Raw genomic sequence first — 17661 nt, forward strand, 5'->3', positions numbered from 1 at the left:
AGCCATATATAGTCTAGAAAGTGAAGCAAATTAGATGAGGGTTAGTGGTGAGCTAGATGGTAATCCTACTGTAGCCATTGATTAGTAGACCATAAATATATAGCAGTCTAGTTACCTAATCACTTGCAAACATTTCTGAATGGATGAACTTAGTCAAATTGCAGCATGTTATGTTCTTGCTCAAGATATATAACAGTACTAGAAAAATAAGGTATACGATGTATATTTGTCAAGGGACCTCGTAGATATTAGCTTGATATAGTAAAGATTGTAGCTAAACAAAAAATGATCATTTTCGTGGGAAACCAAATTAGAATGCTGCATAATTGCAATACCGACTTTATTTGCAGGTGTTCATATTTTTAGCTGTATTTCAGTGGCAAAAGAGAAAGGAAGTAAATCACTCTCTGAATGTAAATAAAGCTAATTGAGAAGAGCTACAAATGGATACAAGAGAGAAAAAAAAAATCAAAAGGTAAAACAAACTTACTTTCACGATGATTGATGGAGTTTAACAAGTTCACTAAAGTGCAAAATAGGGGAAAAGCCAAAAAAAAAAAAAAAACTAGTCTTAAATTCGTAAGTATTACATTTTCTACAACTACAGTAGTAGTATGATCCTCCAATCTGTGTTTGAACAAAACTTTAATGAATCAACATCAGCATCTCATTTTCATGGGGAATTTTGAATGGGCTTACCACCTGTGGAGAGAGATTCAAGAATCCAATTTTTGCTATTTGATGAGGTACCACCACCCTCACCATCTCTTGTGGGAATTAAAGAAGTTGCCATAGGAGGATGACTAGTGGTAGTAGTTTGGGTTTCCTTATTAATGAGGGAGGAAATTGCAGCCGCGACAGCAACCCTAAACTTAGGATCAGAAGCAATTGCACTCACATTTTCAGCCAATAACTTGTTTCCTTCGCCTTTAGGTCCAATCCCACCTTCCACTAGTTGACGAGGGAAAAGATCACTGACAATATTAGTAGCATTGTTTCCAATATAATTCCCTGGTAGTGGTTTAGGCATCCAAGAATGGCTCGGTTGCTGTGATGAAGAGCTAGCAATGGGAAATTGTCTCGCGTCAGCATTAACATTATGCGTGAGATCAAGAACGATCCCTTTAGACGGGTCGTTTGGATGAATGTTTATCAGGTTTGATGCATAAGATAAAGATGGATTTATGAACTGAGGACTCTGGTAAGGAAATGGAGCTGATCGGTTGAAATTGGACATTATTCCATCTGATGAAAGAGGGTTACTAGAATCCAATAGCATAAATGATGCTGCTGCTGATGCTGTTGATGCCATTGCTGTTGCACCCACAGGCAATGGATGATTGTGTGTTCCTTCGTAGGTTGTGATCAGGATTGACATGTCCTCCAAGCATCTTTGCACCTACACTTATATGTACACGCATACATATAAAATAAACAAATCTAACAGTAGATGACAAATTAAGAAGGCCTAAAGGGAGGGCCCCCAAAAAAAAAAAACACACAGCGCACACACACAAACAAACACAATACACTGTACATGAGGACTAAAAGAATTCAAGATTCAAAATCAACTTCTTCTAAACATATTTACCTGTTTTCTTACTGGGCATCCTGGTGCTACAGTGCAACGATAGTAGGCTCGCGGGCAAGGATTTCCTTTCGCAATTTTTTGGCCGTATTTTCGCCATTGGCATCCATCGTTCATCTATGAAATGAAAGAAAACATTTATCATTTCCCATTTCTGAACTCAATGAGGTCATGAAAAGATTTGATCAAAATCTAAGCAACATATGTAGCACTGCTAAATAATTATCAAAACTTACTGTGGCAGCTTCACATCTGGCCCTGACAGAAACCCTAGCTTTTCTGTTGGGAGGGGAAGAAAGGTGGTTGGAGATTCCTCCTCCTAAACTGCTGCTCCTTTGTAGCTTATTTTGCATTGGTGTAATTAATGCTTTTGGGGTATCTTCCTTTTTCTCAATATTTCCCATGTATTCGTCTTCTTTCTCTTGGCTTGTACTACTGCTTTGCAGCGTCAACGACAGCCCTAATTCATGACGTTGTTTAGCATCATCTTCTTGAGCTGTAGATGGTGGTGTTTGATGATTCATTTCTAAAAATCTTGGACTTCCTTTGTTTTGCTCTTCATGACTGGGGCTGTTATTATTACCCGTGAGCGAAAGAAAAGTTCTTGGATCCTATAACAATCAAAGGAATTCCATCAAAATATTCAAACAAAATTCCTCGGCTATCTAGATGCTTAATAGTACTCCACTGGAGATGTTACCTTGGTTTGAATATTTTGTTGGACAACAGAAAATTTCATTTGTAGATCATAGTAATCTTTCATAGTTTGCTCTACTGCCTTTCTCAACACCTTATTTTCCTCTTTCATGCGGTCCATCTCCTGCTGCAATACTGATATCTAACAGTACAAAGTTCAAACATCTATAGTAGTTCAGATTGTTAATTATTGGATTGGATCAAGACTGATACATGTATAATCTTTAATTTCTTTTAGATTGAGGATGTGGGGTTAAGGGGATTCACATGAACTCTTACACGCAGTTCTACAGTGAATTCACATGCATGAAAGTCAGAAATAAAGATGGCGGTCGGGGTTTCAAAGAACACGAGATATACCTCTTCTGTCTTCATAGTTACATCACATACGGAATTATCCACAGGTGTATGACCTTCTTGATCAACGGCTTCTCCTTCAACTTCTGTTTCTCTTTTTCCTTCGGCTGGAAATTTTCCTACTTCTTGGCGATGATGGTCATCTTGATCTTCTGTTGTTCTCTCTTCATGTTGAGCATCTAATTTGAGTGATAGATCAATTTCCATTCCAGTTTCTTCTGGTCCCATAGAAAACAAATGAGAAGTAGTATAAACTTCCTTGCAGCAGCTAGCTAGCCTATCCCTTTCTTTGTTGCTTTAATTATTTGTCTTTCTTTAATTTTCTCTGTGCTTCTTTTGAGGCACCGAAGTCAATTCCCTCGTCTCTAAGACGTATAATTAGAATTAGACATACAAGGACGCATCTTAGTTTTGACTTTTTAACTGGGACTTTGATCACACCATAAATATTTTCATAAGCAAGTACAAGAATAATAATAACCCATACAAGCGGCATAATATTTACCTAGATTGTATAATCACTAAAGTGCCCCTAACAAGAACTACTACCATATTGCTACATGGGGTTTATCCTAGCTATAAGCAGTTTGGTAATCGATTTGACCCAAATTCGTTGAAGTTTGTTTGTTTAGACATCAATTCAAGCCTAAACATGATTTCAAACTTAAAAATATTAACAAATCAATAACAATTTTCACAATATTCAACTCGACATGTTCTAGAATATATAAGACAAATAAATTTCATAAAAATATACCTATAGTTTCCTTCTTTAACTCAAAATAACAAACATATAGTAATATTCTTGTATCTTGAATAGGCATAATTGATTTTAATCACATTCCTAATTCATCATAATTGATTGTATATGTTTGAACTCGGTGCTTTGATAAGCCAAACCAAGTTCTCCATTAATATACATCTGAAATTTCATACCAAACTCGATTAGTTTCTTTCAAAAAACTTTCAAATACAAGTCAAGTTCAAACATTTCTTTTAATTTTCAAATTAATGCTAAACATACCTTTGTAGAATTGGTTGAAACTTATTTTCAGCCCTATTTTTATTTGTTGAATTATAGACCAAGATAGTGTAGTCTCTCTCTCTCTCTCTCTCTCTCTATATATATATATAATACAAATCTATTGTAAATAGAAAGTTGTAACTTTCATGTTTTGTTAGAATTAGGGATGCATCTTTTCATATCAATTGTCTTTGATTAGTCGTGAATGCAAAAGAAATAGTTGTAATGGAGTTTCCACTTTTCTCGTTGTACCATTTATTAAATATGTGCAAGAATTAAACACTAGACTCAGTCTTTGCCCCTTCTGCTCTGGCAACAATAGTCCACACAGCACACCACATTTACCTCTGTCTACAAGGAACAAATATTATGTTGGCAATTTTCTAATATAACAAATAAACAGAGATACAATTTACACGGAAAATTTTATCTAGTCTTATGGATATGTAAGTGAAGATTTTTTTTTTTCCCCTTGTTCTTTTGGTAATGATTTGAAGCAATTTGCAAATAATCCAATATATACACAAAGTCTGCCGCCAGCACATAATTTATATACTCAATATTGGTATTTCTCTAATGCAGATGGATCAAGGATTCAAATCTTGTTAGGCTAAAAGGGAAATCAGGGAGGAAAGTTCTGACGTCATTCATCCATTTAATTAGGGAATTCGAGCCCTGTACGAAATCCCACAGCTGGATAAAAATTAAGGGCCTTGGGATCAGATCATGAAATTGTCAACTGGGATACCCTCACACACCATTCCACGCTTTATGATTATAAGATTTCATTTGTTTAATTAACTTAGCTGCCTCCTCCAATGTTGAGAAGACATGAACTAAACAAGATTATAGTTATTCTGAGATGGCTGTGCATGTAACCTGATCGAGATGCATTGATTAATTTCTTCAGGCTCGGAGCTTATTATGGGAGCTTAAGCAATTGGTCGAAGTATGCATGATAAAGTTTTTTAAATTAAATTCTTAATTACTGCATTATTCCTTTATGAATTTTTGACGGATGGAACCTGAAAAATGCAAACTGACATTGGAATTGATCAATATAATTAAGCTTCTAACGTTTGATGAGAATTTGGTTTGAGTATGAATCCAAGTCCATCATCTTGAGTTGTTAATTAATTGCGCGCTATCATTTGGTTTGAGTCCAAATGTAGTTAATTGTCATCATCTTGAGTTGTTTAATCTCGTTGATCAAAGTCTTAATTAATGGGCTTAATATTATTAATCTCGTTTGGTTTGAGTATAAATCCCAAGTCTATCACGTTTTCATGCAATTCGTACCCATGTTTTAGTTGGACTGCTTGATCTGATGGATAAATCTCCATGCTTGCTTGTTGACCATTACACTTCAAAAAGCACAAGCTAGGTTGTTGAAGCATGAATCTGACCAATAGAAATCTATAGCTTCCGACTAATAAATTAAGTTGCTGAAGTCCATTTATGGAATTCATTCTTCTCCCTTATTGGAGGATTATTTAGGTTTCGAAACATAAACCACCAAGGAGAAGAAACCAAAAGTCTAAGGCTGCAGGCTACTTGGACAAAAATTTTAACTGGCTTTTGTTATGCTACTGGTATTTATTGAAGAGTTTTAGTACTGCCAGTTTCGAGAATCTTTGTAAGTAACAGGAAGAGGAAGTGACAATGGAGAAAGAGAAGGTTCACTTACACAAATATAACACCAAATCCTCTAATCGGATTATCTACCATATTTATTGCTCATCACATGATTAAGAGGAAAAAATAATACCCCACCAAAAAGAAGAAGGGAAAAAAAAAACCTGAGATTCAAGAAGAAGCAAGAGTTCGTTGAAATCTGTCTATCCCACTTTCTTGATTAGTAGTAGTTGGATGGAAAGAGACGACTTTCACAGGAAAAGATGTGTGAGCGTGGACTTAGAGGAAGAGCAAGCGTCGCCGCAGCAAATTCCCACGTTGATTATTCTATAGTATACTCCCTCCGTCCCACTTTGTTAGTCTTGTTTTCCTTTTTCGTCCGTCCCAAATTGTAGTCCACTTTCCCATTAAGAAATGTAGTAATCTTTCAAATTGTCTAAAATACCCTTATTAAATATCTTGTTATTAATACATTGTTATTAAATACTAACCCACTACATTGAATACATTGAGCTTTTCCAATGCATAGATAAATGAAAAGTCTATCTTAGCATAAGGGTAGTTTAGGAAATTATTAATCTAAATTTATGTTTCCAACCAAATTAATTACACTTTCTTAATCTGTGTGAAAAAAAACCAAGACTAACAAAACGGGACGGAGGGAGTATAAGACAGTCCAATGAGCACTTGGAAAGAAACAAAACCAGGAAAGAGTTCATAGCTTGTAAATCGATTCCAATTCTCTATCTCTCATCTCATGCATGCACATATATATATATATTGCCTACTAATTAATCAAGGAGGTTGTTCCACTCTCTTGAGCTTCTTGACCAAGGTCTGATCCTTCTTTTTAGATACTTCATCATATAAACACCTATGGATCTAGCCTTAATTAAAAATGATGATCCATCTTAGTGGAACCGTGCAAGTCCCTAAAAAATCCAGCAATAAATTAACTGGCGGAGATCCCCATTGCACTTTGTACCGGGAACCCTCTAGGAAGGTGTGGTGCGTTGAGAAATCTAATTTTCAAATAAGACATTTCATAAGATAAAGAGTCGTTAGTTTTTTCTCGAGTGTAGGTTCTGTATTTATACGTCCAAAACCCTATATATCATAGTATGTCTTTGTGTGTGTGTATGTGTGTGCGTGTGCGTGTGTGTAAAATTGGCCACGACTCAATTACCTACATTATCAGCTAAGCGAGGGAGATAATCCAAGAGAAAGTATGATTACAAACAATCAAGTATTGGTTGAAATTAACTCCAAATCTGAATTCAACAACTTTCATACGACACTATACTTATGCTTTGCTCTTTTTTCTTTTTTCTTTTTTTTTTTGTCGATGCGATAGATTCTATACTATACCTACTCCTACTCTATACTAGGAGGGAGGGGGTGGATCCAAATGGACTAATGAAAAATTCGGAGAAGATTGAACCACCGTCGGACCAAATCAATGCGTCTGCACCCGCTGGTGAAACTTATAAAAAAATCCTGCAAAAAAAATGCAAATCAAAGGATTTGATCCCCTAATTGCATCCAAGAGGTTGGTTAAATACTTATGCTTTAAAGGTGTTGGTTAAATGCAACTGCCCTGAAGGTAGTTGGTTAAATACTTATGCTTTACTCAAGCGCCAAGAAGCAAAAGATTCTTTGTTTAACCTGTCAAATACTCGGACAGTAAAAGGTGATGTGTCAACTCTAAAACCTATCAAGTTGCTTAGTGAAAAGACGTTTTACCAAATGAATAAAAGCCATTGGAAGAGAGGATATCATTAATTTCTCAAAGACTATAAATAGTCCGAAAAACGTTGCGTTGCCATCAATTTCCTGTCTTCATTTAGATAAACGATTTGTTTATTTTCATGGGGTTAAACAGATTTGTCCTTTGTAATATTTCCAAGGAAAATTCACAGACTCTCCCAATGTGGCGTACCTAACGGCCAAGTTCATGACTTTTGTAGTTTGTGATTGACCAATGTTGTTGTATGGCTTCCTGCGTCTGTATGTCCGCTTCAGCATCAAATAATAAATGTGGTAGAAACTAGGAAAGTTTTATCTTATACATCGAACGAGAGAGCTTGACCATTTCACCGTATAGAGGATAGAAGTCAAGTCACCACGCTGGCTCCTCTCCTTTTTCTTCCTCCACCGCACAAGAAGATATGGCAACATGACAGGTTGGGCAAAAATGGCTGATATTTATATACTGGTATGTATAAAGGCACGAGTATAAAAGTCCCATTGGATAATACTGTCCTGTCCTGTCCTATATACAGTAAAGAAAGGCTTTTTTTTTTTTGTAGATTTCAAACTATTAATTTGTTCTGGCACAAGCTAGATTGATATTCATAGGTAGCATGTTAGGAAACAAATATAGGACAAGAGGGAAACCATTTTTGGGCAAGGAAGTCAATCCGTCTTTCAAATGCTGGTACTCCAAGTGAAGTCAATAGCGCGATTCATAGCCTGTTCTAAGCATGATACATTAATCCCCCAGTTTCATACCATGGAGGTATCTTTCATATCCATTCCCTTTTGTCACCACCCAGAATATTATATTTGTACTCATGTGCATTTTTAAACTGTTCTAGTCAACTTGTCTGACACGGCTTAATATGATTCCAGATGACTTGATCTTCCTTTATTTTCGGCATCGTTTTGTCAACATGACGACCGCAAGAATGAGCAGACGCTAGCTACATCAACGAATAAGATCATCCTTTTTCTTATATATATATTTTTTAATTTCTTACAGTTGTAAACTATTTTCTCTTATTTGGAGTCATATGAAAAAAAAAAATGCATGGACTCTTTTTTTGATTGTTATTTCAAATTAAAGTTGCTTGAGAAATATTCTTCGATACCAATTTTAAATCCTTATTTTATACACTAAAATTCTCAAAATCACGAGTTATGCCGTGAAACAGAAGAGAGTAATAAATTATAAAGTATATATGCAGTTCGCTAAAAGAAAAAAAGGGAAGAAGACGGTTCCACCAACATTGCTACCACTCATTATTTGATTCAATCTTATGGACATGGAAAGACTCCTAGTATTCAGTTTCTTTTTTTAATTACATAATTTTAAAAAAAAAAAGTGGGAGTTAATCAAGGACCAATCAATTCTTGGGGACTGAGATATGTTATACTAGTATAGTATGCATAAAGAAAGAGAAAGTATAGTTGACCCGACACTACTGGTTCGTCTGCCTTAGACCTCTCTACACTTTTTGCCAATATCAAATTTCGATCCAAAGAGCACTTGCAGTTGCACATGGAATGAATGCAAACCTTCGACTTCGAGTGACGAAGAAACATTTTGGATCGTCACCATTTGCTGCTTTTGGTTTTCCATCTTCTCTCTTTATTTAAAAAGAAAAAAAGACTCTCCAAGTTTCGTTTCATTTCCCCTCTCAATATTCATAAGTTGGTACTTACCCAGTTTCAGGGACCTCGAGAATGCGTCCTTTCCCGGTCCGCGTCACGTCTAGCCATTATTTTGGACTAGATCTTCTTCTTCTTCTTCATTCGTATTTTTAATGGCGTGATAAAGCAACTGAACAGAAGAATTTGGTGTTCTGACGATAGACCCAACTTGGCCTGCAAGTGACCAGAGTCGCAAGGTAATTGTGGCAACGGATCAAAAGATTGGGCTAGCCCAGTTTAATATTTTCTGACACGACCGTGAACTTCATTGAAAATTTCCAGAAGATTAAGAGCAAAATGCTAGTGCAAGCTTTTTACCATCATTCTTCTCTTTTTTCCATTCCACTCCATCATGTTTACAGCGGCCCGGCATGGCATTGAAAAGCTTGCACTTTTATCAAACATATCAAATACTAACTAATTGTAGACTTCTAAACAGACGAAATCGAGAGAGGGAGACGGCACTTGCATGAACCCTTCCAATGCTTCGCCTTCTCCATGCATTAACTTTAAATAATACTATATAATCAACAGTTGCGGATAAGATCAAAAGAAAGTGAAGATTCCCAAAAATTATTCTTTCTTCTTTTCCCCTTTCTAACCCAATAAAGAAACCATATCTTATCAATTTGGATTTAACCCTTCCTCAAAACTCAAAACTGATCTACCCACATTTTGCAGCTGCAGCAGCAGCAGCATTACAGTAACCTATTCCTATATTTCTCATCCCAAGTCCTAGCTCACAAAATTTCTAAGATCTTATAGCAGGCAAAGCAACATTTCAGTAAGTCATCATCAGAACCCGTCCACCTGTTTCTTATTCCTACCATTCACTTCCCTCAAAATGCATGGATTCTTCTTGCAGTAGCTACCTGAATTTCGCGATTTTCCATCTGAATACTCTAGAAAAGAACAAAAAAAAGTCAAAAATCCTTAAAAATGCCTCCCCAACTTAATTCCATTAAAACCAGCACTAGTTCGGTAAAATCAAGACTCCAACTTCGAGTCAGATCCAGAAGAAATAGCACCAATAGCACCGTGTGAGCTGAGCAGCAACGGAAACTTCGGTTGCACTCCTTGTAAACTTTTCGAGGACGGCTTTGAATTCATATACTGCCAAGAAAATTACATAGTAGTTTAGTATTAAAGAAACTAGGGCATACATAGCTAGCTTGTTCAATGCAAGTTAAAGAGGAGTTCCTATCCACAACCTCCTCTTGACTACTAAAAGCATACTTAATTCTTGGACCCATTACAACCATACCGTACCTTACTCCAATCCCTAAAGAAAGCATTAATCTCCTCCTCCGTAAGACCATCCTCATCGGCATTTTCCTGCCAACCAAGTTGGTGTAAAAATGCAGCCTCTTCCTCCTCTGAAAACAGTGGAAGAGATCTTGAATGGTTGCCGAACAAGTTATTCTCAGTATGCTGGCAACCATTCAGGCGGTCTAATGATGGCACATCTTCGTCCTCAGGAATAACAGGAGCAGGGGTAACTTCTAGTTCACCAGGCTCATCAAGAGTCGAGGCTGACACAGCAGAACCAGCGTCTGCAACAGAAGAAGAGCTCGGCATAGATTTTTTCCTCATAAGATTAAAAAAGTCATTTCGACTCTGAGCTTGAGAACTTGGTTTCTTCTCCAACATTGGAAGGGCATGCTTGCGCTCAGCACCAGGGGAAACAGGATTGATTGCAGGGCCCCTTGAGGTAGCCAATCCAGTCACCGATGTCGCAACACCAAGGCCTGAAGTTGCTGCCCTGGTACTACTTGTTGGGCTCAAGGTATCCTTCGAAGCAGTAGACACACCATTCCGCTCTCTTGGAGGCTTGAGAACAAGTAGCTTTCCAGCATTACTTGTCTTTGAAGCATCTGTTTTAACAGGCCCGCCACGCAATGAAGGACTCAGAAGAGGAGATGAAACTGGATGCTGCGGCTGTCCAGCTTTTGCTTTTCCTTTATCAGAAGAATTCAAAATCTGAAACAAAGGTTTCAAACATTGACCTCAAATGCATGTAGTAGGTGGACTAAATATAGCATTCAAACCACCTAAAGCGATCCTCCTATAATACCATCTTAGTAAAAAATCTACATAGATCAAATCATAACTTCCATTAACAAAATTATAACAACAACAACAAAAAAGACAATGACAACAATAATATTAGACAGTTTCCCATTGAGTATGTTTCCTTATAGTTTATTTTCATTTCATATTAGGAACGGGTTCTACAGATAATAAATGGAAGACTATGGACAAAACATTATAAGCACCAAATATTCTGCATAGTGGGCCAATAAAAGGTGAGGTGGGCTCCAATTATTTACATCCTCACTCAATACTGGTAAGCGAAAAGAAGGAAATGGAAAATATCCTTAGCAACCACGCCTCCACAAACCATAAACAAACATGGGAATGGGCACGGACTTAATGAAACAACCAAAAAACCAATTGAATAACCACTTCCCTTGCTTTTTCCTTACAGTTCCCATCTCATTCTAAGAAACAAAAAGAAAAAGAGCCATCTCATTCTATTTCCATGGGTTTGATCGTCATTTAGTGAACTTTAGTGCATCTTTTCCTTCTGTGTTAAAAAACAATGTGCTGAAGATATGTTATCACCTTGGAGGACTAAAATGATATTAACTGAATAAAATTTTAAAAAAATTATACATTTTTTTTCCTAATGTACAAGATCAAAACATTGATACTATCAAAAAATGGGTGGCTCCACATGCTATGCTATAAATGTCAAGGAAGAAATCTAATGGGTAGAAGTAAGGATTCTACGAATGACAACAAATAGAGCAAACCTACCTTGTCCATGTTGACACCTAGATGTGAAAATCATGTTCACTTTAAAAATTTAGCTATGTGTTATTTGTGTCTAATTAATCCTTTAGGATATTTTGCCACTTTTTACGGCCAAACTCATCATACTTTTCTCTGAGCTTAAATTATTTCATAGGTTTTCACTTTCTAATCTAGGCCTCTTCAATTTTTCTCTAAAGCCTGCACCAAAAAGTAGCTCTATGAAGTCCATTCACACAATAAAATCTGCCAATCCACATGATGAGCACTCAGATATGCAGCACAAATACCCCTAGCTTCTGTACAAAAGGAAAATAAAATGCTGAATTTGGGATAAAAGAAATAGAACATATCAATCAACAATCACTTCACCACAGCTGACTCGACCTTATTTTAAGACACCTGTTGATACTGGAAATGGATCTTCTCATGACACATTCATTCCAAGTCCATTCACCAAAAACCATACTTAACAGTGATTAATGGACTTGAATTAATGTGTCATGAGAAAATCCATTGCACAGGCTACCACTTAAAGTATAACATATCTTACTACACACCAAAGTTCAGAACGGCTAACTACTTAAATTAAGGAGAAAAAATGAGTAATATATAAAGCTACAACTTCCTGTAGTCCCCTGTCACCTCTATATTCCAAGTTGTACCCAAGTTTACACTGTCCTTATAGCTACTACACAGGTACATGTGAATTACTCTTGAACAGACTTATAAACATACAGGCTGTCAAGCATGACAGCTTTATATAATTTGCCGAACTTGTGAAACAAGAAATAAAGAATAACCTGAATCTGACAGCCACAGAATCTTCTAGTTCCCATCTCATTACTAATTTGCAACTAATGGAATCTATCACACACTTCCCTTCTAACATCACTGTGACCAAGAGATGTGGGCATTCTCAAAATGAATCCTCTCATCAGACAAAACATTAAGAGATGAATTAAAATAATAGCTAGAGAAGATAAACAAAATATAACAAAAGCAATGCAATCATCAGAAAGAAATATAAATAACCAAGCATTCTAACATCAAGTAAAGATTGTAACAACTCTTACCGACGGTTTAGGCATTGATGGAGTCATTGGAATCAATTGGCGAGATTGTCTTATAGCCAGTTCTTCAAGCCTTTGTGTTCCAGAAGTTATCTGGATTATAGAAAGAAATAGCATAAGCAACAAAGAATCTGAAGAATGCCTGAGAAACAAAGAAGCATTCAAAGGTACCTTTGGGGCAGCTTGAACACGAGGACCCTGAGCAACAGTTTCAGCCATATTGAGACCAGCGGAAGTGCTTGAGGGCAAAGAAGCAGAACTAGGCAGCGAAGCTTGTCGCCCAGGTGAAAGTCCAGTACCGCCACCTCCAACAATTGCAGGAACCTCTGCCAGAGCTGAAGTCCATTTATCCCCAGCAATGATAGCTGAGGCACTAATTGGCAAACCATGAATGGCAGTATTTAATCCAGGAGAAGGGACTCTTCCTACCTCAGAAGTTGCTTGTCTTTCTTCTGATCCAAGGGAAGGAAAATCTCTTTCAAATACAACTTTGTGTACAGTGCCAACTGAATCACCCTTATCAAGCAGGCTATTTCCATCAGTACTTTTGTTTCTACTGGCAGAATTTGAGTCAGCTATTGATCTTTTAGGCCAAACCTCATTGCGCTTCCGAGAAACCATTGACTGAGAACGCCTTAATCCATCGTTCTCAAAATTGCCAGGAAAATTATTACCGGGTGGATCTAAATAATCCCGGTGCTTATGGCCTCCAACAACTAAGTTATCTCTATCACGAGGCTCATACAGGTCCTTATCCCAATCCCTACCACGGTGATTCCTCCCAAAACTACTGTACGACTGCATCTGACCAGAACCATTACTACTGGAACTCCGGCGAAAATATGATGAGGAAGTTCGATCGGAAACAGATGATCGCCCTATTTCATGATCATTATGATTGACCGAGGACTTGTTTCTAGCAAGTTTTGATACAGCATGATCATCTATAACAAACAAAACTAAGATATTGACATCATATTACATAAAATACTTGTATTTAAGAACAACAAATCACTAAACAAAAGCTTACAAAACTTTACCTGATGGTGAAAGTGGATGGGATGTTGTCCCACTTCCAGTTACACTTCCGCTGCTTTTCAACCATTCTGGAACTAATGAGGGTTCACTTCTTTCCATAGCTGACACAGCACATGTTCATGAAACTAAAAGGAAAAAAACCAACTTCCCTTAAATTCCCAACAGCTTCCTCATGTCCGACCACATTTCCCCTGACAATCCTAACTGTCTTTGTAAAATTCTAAAAAATGCAACACCAATTTCAGCCTATTCTAACCCAAAAAGCCCCTCAAACGCATGGCTTATCTTTAACTACCAAATTATTAGAATTGTCAGCACAACATCTTTATCTCAATCCTTCCATGGCTACAATATAACAAAAGAATCTGAACTGTTCTATTAACAATAGCTGGGTTCCGCCTCTATGTACTGTACACCTATGTATTTAGTGTAAGCCAGTCGAGTGGACAATAGCTCGACTAGGTTTCAAAAACCAAGAACAAGAAAAACTCCTTTATCTATCTGTTATATCAGTGCCCAAGGCCAACTGTTTGATGTTCAACAAGGGCTTCTCAAGGCCACCATATTTCCCCAAAAACAAAATAACAAGTACCCTGAATCACAACCCAGACAGTAATGGGCCTTTCCGTCATGCAAAACAACCACAATAATGATTCCTTCTTGGGGGAAACCAAAACCCAATGAAGAGAATAGCAAAAATAATCAAACCCTAGGCACCAATATGATCAAAAGAAATAAATATCCCCTCTTTAAAACCCTAAGGGCAATAACAGTCCAGTTATACCAGGAAAAATGTATAAGAAAATTTCAGATTATCGTGCCTAAATTCGTTAACACAGCAACAGCGGGGTTGATGACAATTAAGGAAAAAACTGATGTGTATACCCCGAAAGAGTCTGGTAAAAGAACGATACTGCGCCGTTTTGGGTCTGGGCAGACGCCGCCTTTGTTGTTTTCTGCCCTTTTCAGGCTATGGAAGTTTCTGGAAGGATAGAACAAGAAAGCCAAGGAAGAGTTGTGTTCACCTTCTTTGTTTTTCAAAAGAGGGAAGAATATAGTAGTATTATGCAATATTTGGCGGAGGCTTTTGGTAGTTTTAGAGAGAGAAAGTTGCAGTAGTAGTAAAGAGAGACGCCGGGAGAAGGATTGGGAGGGCTTTGTTGTTGGGGAAGACGAAAGAAAGATTTTATCTGTGTATTCGTGTGACACAGGAGAGAAAGAGAGAAACAATGAAGACTGATATGTATTTATATATTTTTGAGCAGGTAAAATGCTGTGATGTTTTATAAATCGTGTGAATACGAGGAAACTTTTTATCTTTTGGATTCCAACAAAAAAAAAAAGAGTTAAGGTTTCCTGTATTTTATTTCAACTTAAGCTAAGGAATTCCACATCCCTACTTTTTGAGTACGGTGAGTTGGGGAAACAAGTATTTTGAACTCTTAAATTATACTAAATTTAATTATTTAAAATTCAAATCACTTGTATCATTGAGAAAAAAGAAATTAAGCAAATGGTTTCCGATGAATGGTGGAATTTTTGTAAGTTTAGTTTGAATTATGCAACCGAAATCCAAAACTTGTATTTTTTTTTTTTTACTCTACTTCCTTGGTGTAAAATTAGTGTTTAAGGTTTAGACGAAAACAATGATGAATATACTTAAATTTTAGAAATTTGGAAGTCTTAAATCTTACAAAATGAATAGTTATCAGAGTTTATCTTGTATATACTCGCAGCGTAGTGCATACAGTATCGTCCTTAAATATATGTCAGGTATACAAAAAATGATATTCGAATTCAAATTGAAATTAAGTGAATATATTTAAGGATGAAAATGTGTACACTCAAGATTGATTCTACTTATTGTTCTAAATTTGCCTGCTTGAGTAGTTTTGTTGTTGATGTTAACTTGCTAAGGGTACCTAAGGTTAATCTATGGCTCATTTGTTTGGTTTTGCAGCTCATCGTGTCATTCTTGTTTAATTGGCTTTGAAACTTTCAACCACGCCCCAAGTCCAACCAAATGATTTTGAGCCTTTGTCACTTCTTGTGTTTGTGGAGTAGTTTAGTGAGCTACCTATAATCTACACCAATTACGTGCTTCTCTGCACTTCTACTTCAGATTCTTTAGTTTTTACTTATTGCTTAAGTTATAAAGAAATACCCTGGCAGTATAAATTGACCCGTCCATGGAACATTATTATTATTATTATGTGCCTTAACAGATGGTAAATACCTCAAGAATGAATACTGAATACCTCATCTCATCTATAGTTTCCAAAAAGTAGCAAAGTATTTGACCAAAAAGCAAAGAAATTTCCCAAAAGTATGTCCTGTATAATAAATTAATAACGTGTTAGCAGTATAGTTGTCTGCACCGTAAGCAAATTGGACACCAACTGGCAACTGACTCATCTCCTCATCTAAAACTTCTTTTCCTCAAATGTGGAACTAGAATTATGGGTTCAAAAAAGAAACCCTAGGATAAATCTTTGCTCAGACTTTAGTGGGAATTTTTTTTTTTTTTTTTTGTCATCATCGTCTTATCTATATTATCCTACTACTGTAAAAGGGAGATCCAACTGGACCTATGGGGACCAATGAAAACTGAACCACAATCCGATCAGTTTGATGCACGGCGCACTCATTTGAATATTTTAGATAAGTCACGTATTGTGGCAATTGGTGAAAAATAAAAATTGAACACTTGATCTCCCACCCCCATCAAGTCTAAGGACAAAGGCAGTGGTTCAGAATTTAGTAGAAATTGATATATTTGTATAATCTACTCTATCCTAATCTAGGAGGGAGGGGGAGGCTGTGGAAGGGGGCTAGTGGATATACAGACCCAACTAGACCAAGGGAATGTCATGGCACAACCCTTAGATTTTTTTCGCTACAGGTGAGATTTGAACTCTTACCTACAGCTCAAGGAGGGACTTAAGCCCCTCACTGGTGGCCACTGAGCCATTGGCCCTGTGGTTAGTCACTTATGATCTCTTCGAATGGTAAGGAATCAGTTGTGTACGGACAGGGGTTCGCAATTCAAAATGTTGCTATTCTATAGTTCTGATTGCATTACAAATAATTATCGAGCACTTCATCAATAGCAGCTGCACGTACTCTAAATATAAGAGGAAAAACATTAGTCACTTGCGCCGGCATCGAATATAACTCAAAGAAATTCTACGACATTTATGTATTTACTTTTTGTTTCTTTACAAATCGAATCAAGCAACATTGGCCAACTTGGTAAGCAATATAGCTAAGTAGGAGTTTTTTTTTTCTTTGGGTTTGATAATTTATTCTACACAAATTAAGAAAAAGGAAAATAGAATACAAGTACTATCATGTCTTATGGTAACACAGTACTTCGTGCTGTCCTTTTACGCATGAAGGGATTCAAGGTAAGTAAATTAAACGTCAATCAAATGATGTACATAAAAATTATTCTATCATGTTGGATGTAGGTTTGTTTAGTCAACTGCAGAGAAGATGCCTAAAATTCACGGGGGAAAAAGTAAAAAAAAAAAAAAAAAAAACTAACAAACACCAAAGATAATAAATTGTAGATGCATACAATTTATGTACGCGCGCGTGTGTGTATATATATATATATATGCAAATATGTCAAAAAGGTTTACTAGTTTAGCAAAAATGATGAATAATGTGGATTCACATAGCCATATGGTAATTTATAATTTTATATCATGCAAGTCAAGGTAGTTTGAAGACGAATTTGATGATGAATAACATCACACCTCAAGTGCGAGGAACTATATTAGTCTATTTTTTTCATGAAATTTGGAAAATTGCCCAAACCCTTGATAAGTATCCAATGCTCCACTAATGAATGTATTATGTATTTATTATCATTCTACATTCTCCTCTTCTTTATATATATATATATATATATATATATATATATATATATGTTTCCCATCTATTATGACTTTTAATTAATTATAGATTATGATTTTGAATAATCAATTTTTGTATTGTTT

The 17661-nt window shown here is 36.4% G+C and overlaps 2 protein-coding genes across 3 annotated transcripts; both read right to left on the reverse strand.

Moving 5' to 3' along the window:
• Nucleotides 1-455: 455 nt before the first annotated feature.
• On the reverse strand, nucleotides 456-2982 carry LOC113729596 (probable WRKY transcription factor 72). The gene is made up of 5 exons (XM_027253870.2): nucleotides 2645-2982; nucleotides 2289-2426; nucleotides 1825-2199; nucleotides 1592-1705; nucleotides 456-1399 (listed from the first exon to the last, which is right to left on the reverse strand). Exons 1-5 carry the CDS (start codon nucleotides 2867-2869, stop codon nucleotides 674-676), a joined length of 1578 nt encoding a protein of 525 aa, XP_027109671.2. The 5' UTR covers nucleotides 2870-2982; the 3' UTR covers nucleotides 456-673.
• A 6222-nt stretch (nucleotides 2983-9204) lies between these two features.
• On the reverse strand, nucleotides 9205-14894 carry LOC113731822 (uncharacterized). 2 transcript variants are annotated; one of them, XM_072079723.1, is made up of 5 exons: nucleotides 13660-14894; nucleotides 12791-13578; nucleotides 12623-12712; nucleotides 10002-10712; nucleotides 9205-9845 (listed from the first exon to the last, which is right to left on the reverse strand). In XM_072079723.1, exons 1-5 carry the CDS (start codon nucleotides 13754-13756, stop codon nucleotides 9720-9722), a joined length of 1812 nt encoding a protein of 603 aa, XP_071935824.1. In that variant the 5' UTR covers nucleotides 13757-14894; the 3' UTR covers nucleotides 9205-9719. The 2 variants fall into 2 exon arrangements, with proteins under 2 accessions (XP_071935824.1, XP_027113080.1); XM_027257279.2 differs by having other exon boundaries at nucleotides 12791-13563; nucleotides 13660-14893.
• Nucleotides 14895-17661: the final 2767 nt, after the last annotated feature.

The sequence above is a fragment of the Coffea arabica genome, chromosome 2e (genome assembly GCF_036785885.1).
Source record: "Coffea arabica cultivar ET-39 chromosome 2e, Coffea Arabica ET-39 HiFi, whole genome shotgun sequence".
NCBI lineage: Eukaryota > Viridiplantae > Streptophyta > Magnoliopsida > Gentianales > Rubiaceae > Coffea > Coffea arabica.